Source organism: Heterodontus francisci, chromosome 2, assembly GCF_036365525.1.
Source record: "Heterodontus francisci isolate sHetFra1 chromosome 2, sHetFra1.hap1, whole genome shotgun sequence".
NCBI lineage: Eukaryota > Metazoa > Chordata > Chondrichthyes > Heterodontiformes > Heterodontidae > Heterodontus > Heterodontus francisci.
Window position 1 is genome coordinate 190,366,900 of NC_090372.1, and position 18,628 is coordinate 190,385,527.

Here is an 18,628-nt window from a genome sequence, read left to right on the forward strand (position 1 = left end):
AAATCCTCACCATTTTCTCACCTCCACCATTAACACTCACATTTCCCAATCATAGAATGTGACCACAGAATCATAGAATCATACAGTACAATCAGCCTATCGTGTCTGTGCCAGCTCTTTGAAAGAGCTATCCAATTAGCCCCACTCGCCTGCTCTTTCCCTGTAGCCTTACAGTTTTTCCCTTTTCAAGTATATATCCAATTCTCTTTTGAAAGTTACTACTGAATCTGCTTCCACCAGCCTTTCAGGCAGTGTATTCAGGATCATAACAAATCACTGCCTAAAAAAAGTCTTCTCATATCCTCTCTTTATTTTGCCAATATCTCTTTTTTTTTGCCAATAATGTTAAATTTATATTCTCTGGCCACCGACACTTCTTCCAGTGGAAATAGTTTCTCCTTATGTATTTTGACAAAATTCTTCATTCAATTTCCCCTTGACCTTCTTTGCTCTGAGTAGAACAATCCCAACTTCTGTTTTCTCTCCATATAGCTGAAGTTCCTTATCCCTGGCAACATTCTAGGAAATTTGTTCTGCACCTTTGACATCCTTCCTAAAGAATGGTGCCCAGACTTGAGTATAATACTCCAGCTGAGGTCTAACCAGTGATTTATGAAGGTATAGCATAATTGCCTTGCTTTTGTCTATGACTATTTATAAAGCTAAGGATACCGAAGAAGGGTCACTGACCCGAAACGTTAACTCTGCTTCTCTTTTCACAGATGCTGCCAGACCTGCTGAGTGGTTCCAGCATTTCTTGTTTTGATACCATATGCTTCTTTATTCCTGAAAAAAATTAACAATAAGCATACCACTTATAGAAACACTGGAAATTAATACAGTAATGGGCTAAAATGCCATTTGGCATTTTAATCACAAATATTAATATATGTTTAAGTGCTCACTCCCTGAGCTTTATGAACATGAGAAGGGCATCAGAAGTATGGATACAAAAATAAAATAAAAGCAAATATAATTAAATGAGAAGTCTAAGGACAGAATTTTATTAACAGAGCCTTTGGTCCATTTTTAATATTTTTGAAAGGGCCTCCCTGATGGCTCAACTGCTAAGTCTATTTCTCAGTAGTAGCACTCACTTTACTGAGTCAGCGGTCATGTTTTCAAGCCTCACTCCTGAACTTGATCGTATAATCTAGGCAGACATGTCAGAGCAATGCTGAGGACCTGCTGCTTTGTCAGAGGCACCATCCTTCAGGCACAATGTTAAACCAACATCCCATCTGCCTATTCATGAGCATGTGAAAGATCCCATGGCAATATTTGAAAAGGGAACTGGGAAGCTCTTCCCTGGAATACTGACCAACCTTTATTCCTCAATCGAAACAGATGAATTAATCAAACCTCTCACTGCTGTTTGAGAGACTTGGGTATGTACAATTTGGCTGCCATATTTTCTTCCATGACAAAAGTGACCACACTTCAAAGTAATTATTTTGCTGTGAAGCACTTTGAGACCTCCTGAGGAAGTGAAAGTCATATTAACGCAACTTTTTTGTACACAGCAAGTTGTCGTGATCTGGAATGGACTGCCTGAAAGGGTGGTGGAAGGAGATTGAATAATAACTTTCAGAAGTGTATTGGATATGTACTTGAAAAAGAAAATAAAATTGCAGGGCTATGGGGAAAGAGCAGATAATTAGATAGCTTGGCACAGATACGATGGGCCGAATGGCCTCCTGTCCTGTACGATTTGTAAAAATTGTATTGTTTGAAATGCCGCAGCTTTTGCAATTAATTTTCTTGAAGTAGGCTTGAGGCCCATCCAACCTTCAGATAGGGCATCCTGAAAAACATTGGTTGCAAAAGCCATTTCTATGTGTCCCCTTTTGATACGATCTATCCATGAGGGAGATTAGTGACATTCGCTTGTGACACTTGATATTAATTCTCAGATAAAAGTGCAAAATAAATGCTTGGGGCTGGAATTTGTTGTAGTGCGGAAGACCTTGCTTCTTATCTAAAATTCCATTAGCTGATCGGGCATTGCCGTCCTAAAAAAACTGTTCCACTTCCCCCCTCTTGAAGTCAGACAGAGCTGAACAGGTGCTTACACCCTAAAGCACATTTCTAAATGCTACTGTTCCATGTTACACAAGCTCACATAGGTATTCCTTTAAACTTTAAGCTGTGCCAATATTTACTCATAACCAACAGAGTGGAGTGCAGGAGCGACGAAAAAGCTGCTGTAAAACATAGCAGCAATTTTAAACTAAAAGGTTTTTAATGCGCAAAGCCTGAAAGACTCATAAATGGAAAGTAGAAAGTAAAATCCACTCAACGCACAAATAGTAATCACGGTGCCCTGAGGGAGAAGTCGACTAAATGCCATTTTAGATTCTACAGTGTATTTTTTCGAAGACTATATATTTTCTTTGAAGTGGTTCGATCACTACGGTAACCAGGCGTGCTGTGCAGCTCTGAGGACTGCTCAGTCATTTACTGTATTCCCTCATGTTGGAAAGGTACTCTGCCCTTGTGCTTAGAAAGGCATGTTTCTGACTGTAAAATACATTGTTTTCACTTAACAGAGAGCATTAATAGAGCACTATAAGGAGGCATAATTGGATATTTAATATTAATGAGCAGTGGCAGTTTCCAGCAGAAAATAGGAAAGGAGTTTGTGATGGTGTGGCAGTGGCTAAACCTCGTACAAAGGTTACCTTATGAGAGGCTAACATTTAAAAGCAGCCGATATCCTTCACCCTTTCTCGCACATGCTTGTGTTTCTCTTATGCTTTATTAATACATATTTAAGAAACCTCTGTACACTTGTACACCAGACCAGCCCCATGTCCCTTTATAAATGACAGTACTATGGCAAAGAGGTTTAATGTGCCAGAACAAATTGCTCCATTTTAACCTTGAGTCAGGGCACTTTGCAGAAATCCAGAACAAAGCCATTAGTTTCTCCCTGCTAATACAATATTCAGAAATCTGAGACTTTAGCAAGTTACTGTAGTTATTGTTCTTGCTTTGGTCTATATTTTCCAAGACAGATTTTTTTTTACAGTTTTAGGTTTGTTCTTACATCTGAAAGTCTGGATCTTTTCAAGTGATATTTTAAACAATCTATTCCTTGGAGAATCAGACTCAATGCATAAACAGTACAGGAACATCTTTATAAATTGACTCAAACAGATCACAGTTGCATTGGAAATAATGAGTTCTTCAGGAGCACGTGTCAATGTTTGGACAAACATCTTGAACTACACTGAACTGAAAGAGATAGATGGAATATATCATGCTTGAAAACTAACGCACTTATATTCGCCTAAGTAGGAACTAATAAAGTTTGTGACTATCACAGATGTGTTTTGCAAACACAACTTTGACAAAACTATAAAGTAACTCAGGACAAAATATGGTATGTTTTGAACATATGGTCATAGCATTTACAAACCTGGCCCTCTGGTTATTTATTACACTCCTACTGTGTTGGGCTTTTTGATCAATCTTTCTGAAAAAGCTGATATTCAGTCAAGTTAAACTAGTGTAACTGGAAGTTCTGACCCAAATCCAAAATTATGCAATGGTTTTTGGATATCATGTTATCTATGGCATTAGAGACTATAAGGAATATTTTCTCTTTGTCTCATCTCCCATTTTATTTATTTTTTATTTAATTTTATTTAGGGATACAGCATTGAAACAGGCTCTTTGGCCCACCGAGTCTGTGCCGACCAACAACCACCCATTTATACTAACCCTACAGTAATCCCAGCTGCTTACACTAGGGGCAATTTACAATGGCCAATTCACCTATCACCTGCAAGTCTTTGGCTGTGGGAGGAAACCGGAGCACCCGGCGAAAACCCACGCGGTCACAGGGTCACATCTTCTATAGAAAGACGGAGACAACAAGGGAGTAATTGTAACCCTCAAAAATGAATGGGTTTGGGCCAGGTGTGATGTTAAAAAGTTAAAAAAATGAAACGGGAAGCCATCCTGACTCAAACTCACCCACCTCCTGTTTCAAATGAGACAGGTCAAAGGTCAAGAAACTCACCTGCTCTCAAGAGACAGGTCAGTCACTGAAACCTTTTAAAGAGGTTGTGTGCTTTCATTTTAATAGGGTTTCTATTTATAACCTATGTCAGGTAAAAGGTGGCAAAAGAATGCCTTTACAGCACTGCTTGTGGACCAAGTGGAGCAGGAGTGTTTCCTCCAGACATAACAAGCTTACCTGTAAACCTGCAATGCCACGATCTTCTGCTAAAGCCTCTTATCACTAATTATCCTTGTGATCACTGACCTCCCCATCACCATCCCATAATCTCTCCTGCCCCGATTTCTGACTGTCCTCCCAATGAATCTCTGATTCTCCTCCAATATCTCACTGATCCCTCCGATCTCTAACCCTACCCCACTATATTTGACCACCCTGAAATCTTCCCCGATCCCTATGATCTTCAACCCCGTCACGATCAACCCCGACCTTGTGAACCATGCTCTAGCCATCCCTCCCCGGCAATTGCTAATGGCAACACTAGACCTACCTGTACCTGGGCTGTGTCCTTATGCTACAGGAAACCCCTGTCCGACAGGCAGCCATCCTGTCAATCAGGCTGGCTTCCAGGTGGGGAATCTGTGCACGCCAAGGACCTAATATGCCACAGCTTTTGGGGAAACTTGGACTTGTGGGTTCCCCAACCAAAACCCCTCCCCTGCTGCTCTGAAGCACCGTCCCAGTAAGTCTCAGGGCCCACAAGTCAATTAAGCTATAAAGAGAGAAACTTGAGACTCATAAAAACAAAAATAAAACAGGACAATATCGATGAGCATAAATCTGCCATAAAAGCTTCCAAATATTTTCTCCTGGATCGGGACATGGAGTCATTTCTACACGAACTCGGCATCTTTTCAAACTCAGCTCAATAGTTAGTGCTCCCAAGAATCTTATCAATTTTCATCAAAAATTCTCACCAGACAGTTGGTTATATATTTCCATCCCTTTGCCTCAACATGTCCATTTCGGTTTCGATTTCAGGATCTGTAAACCCTGAATAAAATAAGATTGTGATTTGATAGAGAAGTAGTTACTTCAGAAAAATCTGCAAACTGAAGAAAATTATACTGATGGCTGGATGGAAGTGTATGTGGACTGGTATCACAACAGCAGGGAAAACATGAAGATGGAGGGGCAAAACAAGTAATAAAACAGTTAAGATATATATTTCATTGTTTGGAGTGTTGGTAACCCTGTTCTTCCAGGGTTCCTGACCTCAAAACAGCCATCCAGACCCTCCCAACCTCTGAGATAATAATGGGGCCACAAAGTCTAAAACAAGAATTAGAAATTAGAACAATTCATTGTAAAAGCATGCACAGAAAGTGAAGTAGAGGGAATGAAAGATGGGATTAAGAGAGAGATAGATAAAAGAGGCAGAAAGAAAAAGTAAAAAATAAAAATTTTAACTCTTTGAAAATCTCCAATACTTAAATTCTGAAGGAATGAGACTCCGCACTTGTAAACTTAAATCTTCAATGTTAGAAAGTTTGTTTGGTAGTCATTAAGACTTATTAAGCCATTAAAAATTCACTTACCAGTCCTAACTTTTTCTACAGTGTTTAGTGGGTAATTAATGGGTAGGTACAGCAAATTCACAGTCTACATGAATTTCAATGCCAAGTCGCTCAGCAAGGTAGTGGTGTAGCGAAACCTGTGGAGGAGCAGGGCAAATCAGATTGCAACTTCCACATTAGCATGTTTAACTGTGCATGTGCCGACTCCAGAAGTTGCTGCCTGATTTACTCCACAGAAACAGTGAGGGGTGTTAGCGTCGCCATTATCCTATCACAAAATCCAGGCCAAAGATGCAGTTTCAAGACTGCAAGTCAAAAGGTTCCATTTTATACAATATTGTGACTCTGTGCCAGTGATTAGCTTTTAATGAGATGGCATTAAATGCAAATAATTCCATGCTGATCCTAGAACTATATTTTTCTTGGCTCTTTTTAGTCAATCACTCTCAATCACCTTTTTTAAAAATCACTGACTTACACTGACACTTCCGTGCAGTGCTGAGGGAGTGCTGTACTGTTGGAGGTACCGTCTTTTGGATGAGACTTTACATTGAGGCCCCTTCTCAGGTAGACATAAAAAAAATCCATGGGACTATATTAAAGAAGAGCAGAGGAGTTCTCCCTGATGTCCTGGCCAATATTATCCCTCAAGCAACATCACTAAAACAGGTTATCGTGTTATTATCACATTGCTGTTTGTGGGACCTAGCTGAGTGCTTGTTGATTGCTGTCTCTCCCGACATTAGGATTGTGACTACACTTCAAAAGTACTGAATTGGCTGCCAGGAACTTTGGGATGTCCTGAGGTCATGAAAGCTTATATAAATGCAAATCTTTCATTGCTGTATATCAATGTATTTTCTAAGAGGGAAATTATTGTCATTGGCAAACAGGATTAAGGAAAACCCCAAGGCTTTTTATACATATATAAAGAGCAAGAGGGTAACCAGGGAAAGGGTTAGCCCACTCAAGGACAGAGATGGGAATCTATGCGTGGAGCCAGAGGAAATGGGTGAGGTGCTAAATGAGTACTTTGCATCAGTATTCACCAAAGAGAAGGACTTGGTGGATGATGAGCCTAGGGAAGGGAGTGTAGATAGTCTCAGTCATCTCATTATTAAAAAGGAGGAGGTGTTGGGTGTCTTGCAAAGCATTAAGGTAGATAAGTCCCCAGGGCCTGATGGGATCTACCCTAGAATACTGAGGGAGGCAAGGGAAGAAATTGCTGGGGCTTTGACAGAAATCTTTGCATCCTCATTGGCTACAGGTGAGGTCCCAGAGGACTGGAGAATAGCCAATGTTGTTCCTTTGTTTAAGAAGGGTGGTAAGGATAATCCAGGAAATTATAGGCCGGTGAGCCTTACGTCAATGGTAGGGAAACTATTAGAGAGGATTCTTCGGGACAGGATTTACTCCCATTTGGAAACAAACGAACTTATTAACGAGAGACAGCATGGTTTTGTGAAGGGGAGGTCGTGTCTCACTAATTTGAATGAGTTTTTTGAGGAAGTGACGAAGATGATTGATGTGGGAAGGGCAGTGGATGTTGTCTATATGGACTTTAGTAAAGCCTTTGACAAGGTCCCGCATGGCAGACTGGTGCAAAAGGTGAAGTCACACGGGATCAGAGGTGAGCTAGCAAGATGGATACAGAACTGGCTCAGTCACAGAAGACAGAGGGTAATAGTGGATGGGTGTTTTTCTGAATGGAGGGATGTGACTAGTGGTGTTGCGCAGGGATCAGTGCTGGGACCTTTGCTGTTTGTAGTATATATAAATGATTTGGAGGAAAATGTAGCTGGTCTGATTAGTAAGTTTGCGGACGACACAAAGGTTGGTGGAGTTACCGATAATGATGAGGATTGTCAGAGGATACAGCAGGATATAGATCGGTTGGAGACTTGGGCAGAGAAATGGCAGATGGAGTTTAATCCGGACAAATGTGAGGTAATGCATTTTGGAAGGTCTAATGCAGGTGGGAGGTATACAGTAAATGGCAGAACCCTTAGGAGTATTGACAGGCAGAGAGATCTGGGCGTACAGGTCCACAGGTCACTGAAAGTGGCAACGCAGGTGGATAAGGTAGTCAAGAAGGCATTCGGCATGCTTGACTTCATCGGTCGGGGCATTGAGTATAAAAATTGGCAAGTCATATTGCAGCTGTACAGAATCTTAGTTAGGCCACACTGAGAATATTGCGTGCAATTCTGGTCGCAACACTACCAGAAGGATGTGGAGGCTTTGGAGAGGGTACAGAGGAGGTTTACCAGGATGTTGCCTGGTCTGGAGGGCATTAGCTATGAGGAGAGGTTGGAAAAACTCGAATTGTTTTCACTGGAACGACGGAGGTGGAGGGGCGACATGATAGAGGTTTACAAAGTTATGAGCGCATGGACAGAGTGGATAGTCAGAAGCTTTTTCCCAGGGTGGAAGAGTCAGTTACTAGGGGACATAGGTTTAAGATGCGAGGGGCAAAGTTTAGAGGGGATGTGCGAGGCAAATTTTTTACACAGAGGGTGGTGAGTGCCTGGAACTTGCTGCCAGGGGAGGTGGTGGAAGCAGATACGATAGCGACGTTTAAGAGACATCTTGACAAATACATGAATAGGAAGGGAATAGAGGGATATGGGCCCCGGAAGTGCAGAAGGTGTTAGTTTCGGCAGGCATCAAGATCGGCGCAGGCTTGGAGGGCCGAATGGCCTGTTCCTGTGCTGTACTGTTCTTTGTTCTTTGTTGTTCTATTGAGGCAAATTATAGCCCAGAATTTCCTCAGAACTGCTCCCTCACTGCCACCATAACTTCACCAGAGGTGCAGCAAAAACCCAATTCAGTTGCATAAATTCCTATGCATAAAGTCAAGATTGGGGGCATCAATTTCGGTTGTGGTATCCTTTGTCTGATTTCCACCCCCAGATGTATGCCAGCTGCGAAATTGCAGTGACTTCCAAGTTTGAACAAGTAAGTGTAAATGAAAGTGGGTGAGGTCAATGTCAAATCAGGCACTGAAAGAAGAAAAAAAGAGAAGGAAACAAAGATTGTAGAAGTGAGAGAAAAAAAAAGACAAGAAAAATTAACAACTAATGTTAATTTGTATTAGTTAATTTTCAGTCCCAGAGATGCTGACTGACAGTAATTAACACAGTCACATATTTAAAAAGGTACCTAGACTTGAAATGACCTGACTTAACTTCCTGTGACTTTGTATCTATCATACAAGTACAGGAACTTCACACCACACAATGCATTTGAATGGAAACCAATGGCTGCAGTTTCCAGTTGTGTGCTCGGTTTATATAAAGGAATCAAGATAATTTTGAAATTAAATAATGTGCTAGTATTTTAAAATTCGGTCTTAAATGGGAATTGTTGCAAGGGTAGGGGAAGTTTAAATCTTTCCCAGATGAACTGCATCTCCTCAGATATGATTAGTTTGTAAGCTATCAGTGATTCCTTGTTCACTGCTTGAGGCAATAGCTGGGTTGTAATTACAGTCCTTTGAGTTCGCTGTGGAATCTTTGGTTGCCGGGTAGTCTTACTGTTCGTTGGGGCCCAGTGCATGCTTTAACTTGATTTGATGTAGGAGTCTTTTCTCTCTTGAGGTTAAAGCAACTTCAGTGGGTCTGGAGGTTTGTGAGAAAGTGAGAGAGACCCAGCCAGGAGAGAGGCTCTCTTGTTCCAGGCTCAGTTGCAATCTGCAGTCTGTCTTCAAACTGTCCTGTACGCAGTTCAAAAAGCCTGGGCCAGCAGGTTAGTCATATGACCAGCTGATTTAGCCATTCCTGCGTTTGTGGATTCCCCATCTTAGCAGACACTGGAATGTGAGCTTTCTTACACCTTCAATGTCTGATGATCAAAATTCCTTTGGGTTAATTGGACCAGGCAGTAGTTGCTTTGTCTCTCCAAGCACTGTCTCTTAGTATGCAAATGTCCTCCAGCCGAATGTCTGGTAATCTCTTTAAACAAGTCATTTCTTCATTCCAGCAACAGTTTAAAATCAATTTTCATGTGACAAAATTAATATGCCTCATTCTTGGCAGGTGGGGGTCTTCAGGACACCTCCACACCCAACGGAATGAAACGTGATATTTTTTTGAAAGAGCATTTAATTAAAAGGGACTAGAGAGAAGATAAGTACAGGAAAACACACATGCATCTGTCTCATTCATTCAGAAATCCGAACAGTTGTTACAGCCTGTCTTTTCCTGGTAGCAGTGCTGCTTTAAACTGCCCTTTTTGGCATCCCAATAAACATGTGGTTTTTGGGGAAGCTTTTCAGTTTGCATATTTCCATGACTGCCCAGGATGTCTTTGTTCTTGTTGAGGTCTGCAGGGGGAGGGTTAGATTTAATTAACCCTAAGTGGGAGTTCTGCTCATGGGCATCGGCAGTGGGCGGTTCTACTCTGAACGCTATTTCAGTGCTTTGATGAGTCATGCAAGGGCTTTTCACGTTAGGGTATTGTTGGTTCACTTTTCTCCTGACTATGGGGGTGGATTCCTTGCTAATCTTCTGGGACACTCCTCCTTGAAGGTATTTGTCCAGATTCTGCTGCACTCCCCTGCAGTACTTCGACTAGGTGAGGCATCACCCTCATGGTTTCTCTGCCCTCTTGAGTACTTTCTTTGTCTCTGCAGGTTCCTGTAAGTGTTGTTAGCAACTCTGGTAGGGTGCTTCAAGTGTCTGCATTTACATAGAAGGTTGTGGGGTCTAACTTTTCAAATATGTTGGGGTCGACTGACTGGACAGTAGGGGTTTCCATTTGGGATTCCTCCCAGACTTCCTTTAACCTGCCCCCTTGGCCCCCTTTTCCCCTTTCCTTTCTAACCTTTTGCCAGCCTTGTGCATGCCTATCCCCTTTTGTTCTCGGTAGAGGTCCCTTACAGTTCACCAGCCCTCTGCTGGAGGGTCCTCCAAACACCGAAACAGGACTTAGGGGTGCAGATTTCACTGTAGGTTGAAGTTTTCCCTCAACCTGGCAGATTTGGTAACTCCTACAGTACTCCACCACATCTTTGTGGAATTTTGGCCAGTCAAACTTCTATCTTATGGGGGCTTTGTTTTTAATGTATACCAACATGTACAGCCACTGTAATCTCATGGGTCATTCTTAATATTTGGTTCCGGTACCTCTGCAGCACCACTAACTGGTGAACCACTGTCCTCTCCTTGCTCTCAGGTCTGTGAGGAGATCTCCACTTACTCATCAGTACCTCATTCTTTAAATATTAGCAATCAGGGACTCCCTCCGCTTCACTTACAGACTGGGCAGGCTGTGCTGACTCTCGCAATACTGGGTCAGCTCGCTGAGCCTCATTACAAAAAGGATGTAATTGCACTAGAGAGGGTACAGAGGCGATTTACGAGGATGTTGCCAGGACTGGAAAAATGCAGCTATGAGGAAAGATTAGATAGGCTGGGGTTGTTCTCCTTGGAACAGAAAGGCTGAGGGGAGATCTGATCGAAATGTACAACATTTTTAAGGGCCTGGATAGCGTGGAGGTGAAGGGCCTATTAACCTTAGCAGAGAGGTCAGTGACGAGGGGGCATAGATTTAAAGTGATTGGTAGGAAAATTAGAGGGGAGATGCGGAAAAACTTTTTCACCCAAAGGGTGATGGGGGTCTGCAACTCACTGCCTGAAAGGATAGTTGAGGCAGAAACCCTCAACTCATTCAAAAGGAGTCTGGATATGCACCTCAAGTGCTGTAAATCTGCAGGGCTACAGACCAAATGCTGGAAGATGGGATTAGAATAGGTGGATTGTTTTTTGGCCGGCACAGACACGATGGGCCAAGTGGCCTCTTTCTATGCCTTAAGCTTTCTATGATTCTATCCCTGATTTTAATTGCTCCACCATTGGTGGCTGTGCCTTCAGTTGCCTCGGCCCCAATTTCTGGAATACCCTCCCTACGCCTCTCCGTCTCTCTACTTCACTTTCCTCCTTTAAGACATTACTTAAAATCTACCTCAATGACCAAGCTTTTGGTCATCTGACCTAATATCTCTTTTTGTGGCTTAGTGTCATAATTTGTCTTATAATGCTCCTGTCAAGCACCTTGGGCCGTTTCGTTACGTTAAAAGCTCTATAAGTTGTTGTTGTTGTTGAAAGGTACTCTGTGCCCTCCACATCACGCACAATCCAGAATCTGGAGAGAAAGGTGGGAAACCTCACTCTGTCAGACATTATTGGTGAAGGTACATCTTCCCATTGGCACCAGCATGCCCCCAAGGATATCAACAGTGAGAGGTGAATACCTATATAATCCCTTATGCTGGAAGAGTCCTCCGAAGATTTACATGGTGTTGCATGAAGGAAAGCTTAGCAGGATGATCAGGGGCCAGTGTTTCATGCTTGACCATACCAATCATGACTCTGCCAACCATTTCTGTAGGCCCTGGCAAACTAGCTGAGGATGACTGTGGCGAGCTGCCTTCTCAGTATCTGGATCAGCATAGGGGAAAATGCCGAGCTGTTCCATCCATTTTAAGGGCGCTAGTGGCTACCATCCGGCACAGAGCTTGAGAGACAGTGATGGTGCACTGTGGCCTCAAACCTGGTTGCATACATGCTGCCGTGCAGACTTATGGGGTGGTGCATTTCCTGCCATTGCTCCTCCTAAGCCCACAGACCAAATCTGGGTCACTACAAGTCCATCCAATTCCCCACTCGTTGAAGCGTAGGAGGAGTTTGCGCTTCTCATGATGGGCTATCACAGAAATCTGCAAAGCACCACAGCAGGTGCTTCTGCCCACCATTGCAACAGACACTGCACTGTGTGTGGCATTTAAGCCCTGGCCTGACGTGCATCTGGGTCATTTCAGGTTGCAGCTGGAGACATATGTAGCACCGGTCGGGCTGCGTATCACAGCTCACAGATGTGCTGCCTTCCAGGGTTAATGAATTTATCACATTCCCCGAGAACCAAGCAGAAAAGGGATGTGTGGTGTGTAGCCATTTCCATACATGCACTAGTAAAATTGGCTAATTTGGATAGCCCCCAAATTCGGGTGCCGGGTTCGCGACGCATGATTATCCTGCGCCTGATTGAAGTGATACAGGCAGCAAGCAAACGTCATGCTGCCATCTCATTCCCATGATTGTGGTGTGCAGCCCAGTGTCGAACACGCTGCGACAGAGCTGCACCCCTCAACAGGCAGCCCGAGTTCATGTGAGACTGGTAACACTTAAAGCTAGCCTTTTACTACTTAAAGCTAGACTGCACTTCTTAAAGGTGATGTGCCTTCTGGTTGGCGCAGAGGTTGGAAGTGGCTGGGTAACATTGGAAGCATTGGCGCAACAAGCCTGAGGGATTTTTGATGCTGTGCTGCAGTCACTGGGGCAGGAGATGAACCGGAGGAGAGGGGGTCAGGAAGCTCTCCAGACAAGTGCTCAGAAGGCAGTGGGAGCAGGTGGCTGCAACAGTCAATGTCAACAGTCTGGCGCAGAGGACATGGATACAGTGCCGCAAGAAGTTCAATGATCTCACACAAGCGGTCAAGGTCAGTGAATGCATCCTTACATGTCAAAAACTACCAACTGCACCAGTAGCCTCACGCACTGCTGCTATCTTAGGTGCAGATAGGAGAGGTGCTCCCTGAAGAGCCTAAGTGGATAAGGTCTCCTGCTAAGCGTCCTCCTCCTCTTCCCGCTAGAAGCAGCTTGACTTCTCTGCTGTCTTTGCTCCATCACCCTCAGACACTGCAGCCCAAGGGGACGTGCACCTATAGCCCTCATGACTGCCAGCGAGTAGTGTGCTCAGAGGCCTTTAAGAAGCACACAACACCTCCACGATGTCTAGCAGCACTCCCTGCTGACTTAACCAACTTTTCACAACTTTGCCACTAACTCAGTTCTTCCACGAGCTCCATAACAGCAAGTAGACAGTCAAAAGCAAATAACCTGCAAGGTGGATGCCTTTAAATAGTGTTGGTTGAGGGGTGTGGGTGAGATCCCTCACACAGCTCAATGCACATATAGCTATGTGTGTTTAAGAGAGAGCATTATCTGGACTGCAGATAATGACTGGGAGATCCAAAATAGCAAGCCGAATGTCAAATCAGCATTAGACGCTGACTGACTTCATGATTCGCTACTTCTGCCACACGCATAGAACACCCACACTATTACAATATGGTGATCAGCACAGGCCTTGCCATAAGTGGGGGGAGCGGACCCCCAAACATTTTTTTTTACCTCAACTGGCTTCCATAGCACCAAAACCACTGGCGCAATGGAGCTGAATTTCAGTCACCGCAAAATATTGGCCCAGGTACTGGGCCTATTTGAGTTGCCAGTTGTGTTTGTTGAGTTGTCAACTTGTCGGGCTTTGGCAACTTTTATTTTGAATCTGTTTGTCGGCACGTGTGTTTAATGCATGACAATTAGTAGCCAAGAGTTAAATTCATCCACCAGAAGCTGTCATTAGGGCATTAGACACAAAGCTATAATAAGGACACCATTAAACTTTGGTCCCTTCCTAAGATCAAGACAATAGTGGAATCAAGACAGAAAGGATGCTGTCAGTCATGCTGGTATGCTGTTCTCAGTCATTTGCGCCAACCTTCACCTGGCAAGGAGCACCACGTGGCACAACAACAGGGCACTGCTGGATTCAGCTGTAATGAGAATAAGTGACTCACAGATTTGACTTCAGTGGTTGCTGACAGACATTTGAGATGCCAGAAATTCTGTGAAGCTCAGGGCTTGTTCCAGCAATCATGCTCCAGCAAAGGTTAACTAGCCCTGCATTTAAACCCCTCTTACAATAGGCATCCCTGCATTGAGTGGAAGAGAGAGAGAGAGAGAGAGAGAAAGGGGGAGAGATGGAGAGAATGAGCTTCTGCAGGCAGGAAAAGGGATGCATGGGGATTCATTGTAAAAAGTAGAGGCTGCTGACATTGACAAATGCAACGGAGCTTTTCAAGTGGTCCCCACTGGTTAGGGATCCTCTGCAGATGTCCAGGGCATGCACCTGGATCAGGACTTAGGTCCTCTTCATCTCAAAATAGGGGGCCTACGGCCCATTTGAGGCCTTCTTTACAGAAATTTGTGACTGACTGCATCAAATGACATGCAGTTTCTGTGGTCTGTCAGCAGCTTAACCAATGATCCTTGAAGGGGCTGCTGGAAGTTGCTCCCCTATTTTACTTACCCTATTGTGGATCTCCTGGCTCCACAACAAATCCATGGTCACTGCTGGTCACCGCTCTCCACATCCTCCCCTCCCGCCTCCCCAGACTCTCCTTAGGACTGAGCCGGCATCCGAGTCAGCCAAACCAGCAACCCAACGGGCAATCTGTCTCCGGAGCCGTGATTGGCCACCGCTGGTAATGAGACAGCAGGCCGGCAGACCAATTTGCCGTGGTCCTACCACCAGTCTGATTAGGCACAAACAGTGTGCACAGCAACGAGATCACACTCTAATTTGGACACAATCCAATTTCTAGGTCATTAGGTCCAAGCTTGAAACAGGCATTTCCAGTGGGGTTGCTTTGGTGCAGAGTCTCTGTCCAAACATGGTCAATGACACAAGGGGAGGATGGAGACAGGTCTGGGGGCAAGGGCTCCTTGTGTTGGGCGTTCCTGTCATCATGGCCCTAACGGGACTTGGCATTAATCTGGAGGCTGGTGCCCCAAGTTAGACAAAGTGTTCTGCCCTCCAGAAGGGTGCAGGTCGATCCTTGGGGAAGGGGAAGTGGGATGTTCAGGCCTGGCATGTGGCCTGGACATGGAAAGATTAAGGTTGTTTCTTTTAATCTTAACTATCTGTCTCCTTGGTAATCGGGCAAAAGGAACCGAAAACTCTTTTCTAGTGGAAGTGCCACCTCCCTCTGGTGGCGGGCTGGCACCAAAATTTCCAGCAGCTCAGAGCAGCCAGGTGCCCAGGTTACACCCATAGTGGCAGGGTGCCCACCAGGGGAATGCTAAATGAGAATGCCTTCCTATGGGTGCTGCGGGTACTATGCAGGAATGAGTGCTTGAATTTAGTCCAGTGCTTTTCAGGCGCACTGTCTCTATCTGAGAAGAGTTTTTTGATTTAATAAAGATGAGTTGATAGCTTCAATGTCAAACTTTCTGTTTCTAAAAGGTAATACAATGCTTGTTTTGCTGCAAGAATGTTGAGAATTGCTGACTTTGCCGAGTTCTAGCCCAATAATGCATTTCACAGCAGCTCTTTGCATTGCCACTAAGAGTCCTCGACTTCACTGCGGAATGATATTGCTGAAGATGCCACATCTGTACAGCACTTCAAGCTGCAGTCACAGTCAAGCATTAATACTATCAATCAGGATGAAAATACTAACACCTGCATTTATGTAGCACCTGATTGTGTCCTCAGAACTCCTCAAACCCATTCACAGGATAAAATTACTTTTGTACAGAGGAACCTAGGGACAGGAGTAGGCATTTAGCCACTCACTGTTAGCGCAGTGATGGTTATTATGTGACTGTAGATGGCAGTCGTCTGTGCCAATAATGTTTCACAAACAGCAATGAGGCAAATGATTCATGCTGATCAAAGGTGAAATGTAGGCCCTGGGAGCAGGACGGGAACTCCCTGCTCTTCTTCAAACAGGATATAGGATCGCTGATACCCACCTAAACAGGCAAACAGAATCACAGCTAAACGTCTTATGTGAGGGATGGCACCTCCCATATTGCAACATGCCCTCCGTATTATGCTGGCTGGGTCAACCCGCAGCCTTCTGACCTTGGATGAGGGGAAGTTGGCGGGGGTGGGGGGGGAGGTGAGGTGGGGGTTGGACAGACAGTGCTACCAAATGAGCCGAGCTGATACATTCTCCCATTCCTTTCTCTTCCTCCAGTTTGTTCTCCTCCTCCTGTTCTGAAGACAGTGACTCATGCTGGGGTATGGTTCCATTGCACCTCCAGGCCTCCAATCCCTCACCGAACTGAATACTACTCTTCATGTGTGAGCCGAGACTGTAAGTGTCAATGAACTTTTCAACCATTTGGGGTGGGGGGGGGCATCAGAGCTAAACCCTTTATCTTGACATACATCCAAAAATTCCCCCAGCAGAACTCAATCACAGCAACAGGACCCTGACTAGATTTTGCTTTTCCACCCATCCTTATCCTGGGGATACCATATCGTAGAAATTACAGCATGCAATATTCGCATCTATCGAATTCCCTTCCCAAACCTCTAGCCTCTCCGCCTCTCTCTTGTTTCCATAAAGACTGCCTCTTTGACCAAGCTTTTGGTCACCTGCCTTAATATCTTCTCCTTTAACTCAGTGTCAGTAATGTTTGTCTGATTATACTCCTGTGAAGTGTCTTGGGATACTTTACTATGTTATAGGTGCTATATAAATGCAATTTGTTGTTGCTGTAGTGGATAAACATCAACCGTCATTGTACGAAATAACTCTGGTAATTTAAGGGAGGTATTGATCTGTTTAAAATAAACAGGCTAACATCAACATTTAAATAGTGGATAGTGGACAACAGAATAAGGTGACATTGCTCAAAGTAATTTCTATGCCAATATAGATGCCTTGTCTCCACAGCCTCCTGTCTGTAGCTATCTTCCCATCCATTAGATTCCTCTCTTTGGCCATCTCTTGTTGAAACTACTCCTCACTGAAAAGTCCTATAATCAACTCTCTGAACCTTTATATCACTTACCTCCAAAACTTTCGAAAGACTGAGCAGTGAAGAGATATCAAGGTGGAGTGGATGAGGGGAGGGGATTGGCAGGGGATGTGAGGATCTCCAGAGTGCTGGTTGTGATCTACAGACTCCTGAGCAAAGGTCTTCAGCCTAAACAATTTGTTTCAATTCTTACATTTTAGTCATTAAAAACTCAATTCTCCAGAACTCTCAATAAAAGCAATAATGTAGATGCTAGAAATCTGAAATAAAAACAGTACGTGCTGGAAATACACAGCAGGCCAGGCAGCATCTGTGGAGAGAGAAGCAGAGTTAACATTTCAGGTCTGTGACCTTTCATCAAAACTGGCAAAGGTTCGAAATGTTTTAAGCAAGTGAAGTGGGAGAGGGGGGAGTTTGTTGGTGGGGAAGAGAACAAAAGGGAAGATAGAGGGCCGGAGAGGTTAACTGGCAAGGAGGTTATGGGCAAAGGCAAAGAGAGTGTGCTAATGGTGTGGTGAAAGACAAAGCATTAGTGCAGAGAGAGTGTTAACGACTGAATAATGAAAAGCACAAACATGAAAAACCCTGCTTAAGGCAGGCATATGGTAAAAAAAAGATAAACAAAATAACATAAAGTAATAATAAAAATGGGGCCAGTCATGCTCTGAAATTATTGCACTCAATGTTCAGTCTGGAAGGCTGTAGAGTGCCTAATTGGAAAATGAGGTGCTGTTCCTTGAACTTGCATTGATGTTCACTGGAACACTGCTGCAGGCCAAGGACAGACATGTGGGCATGACAGCAGGGGAGATGGGGTGTTGAAATGGCAAGCAACTGGAAGCTCGGGGCCATGCTTGCGGGCTGAGCGGAGGTGTTCTGCAAAGTGGTCACTCAATCTGCATTTGGCCTCCCCAATGTAGAGGAGATGTAGAGCAGTCTCCTACACTGGGGAGACCAAACGCAGACTGGGTGACCACTTTGCGGAACACTTCCACTCAGTCCGCAAGCATGACCCCGAGCTTCCAGTTGCTTGCCATTTCAACACCCCATCTCCCCTGCTGTCATGCCCACATGTCTGTCCACTGACATTAACTCTGCTCCTCTCTCCACAGATGCTGCCAGACCTGCTGAATATTTCCAGCACTTTCTGTTTTTATCTCCAGAACTCTTGCAAAGCTTGTAAAGCGGGCCTTTTGAGAAAGAATTATATCAATAAAACATTACAAATTAATTTTTTATTTGTTCTTGGGAAGTGGGTGTCACTGGTAGGTTGTTGCCCATCCTTAATTGCCCTTGAAAAGGTGGTGTTTAGCTGCCTTCTTGAACCACTGCAGTCCATGCGGTGTAGGTACACCCACAGTGCTGTTAGGGAAGGAGTTATAGGATTTTGACCCAGTGACAGTGAAGGAACGGTGATATAATAAAGCAAGAATCGTTTTTTTTAAAACAAGCCTTTCAGAAAGAAATGC

At 44.1% G+C, this 18,628-nt stretch overlaps 1 protein-coding gene across 1 annotated transcript in view; it reads left to right on the top strand.

Annotated features, from left to right (window-relative positions):
* adarb2 (adenosine deaminase RNA specific B2 (inactive)) overlaps positions 1-18,628 on the top strand; it is a 706,833-nt gene that overhangs the window by 272,249 nt on the left and 415,956 nt on the right. Inside the window, exon 2 of the mRNA XM_068051905.1 lies at positions 16,370-16,489. Within this exon, the coding sequence (XP_067908006.1) occupies positions 16,370-16,489 (120 nt within the window). The remainder of the gene's footprint in view (positions 1-16,369; positions 16,490-18,628) is intronic.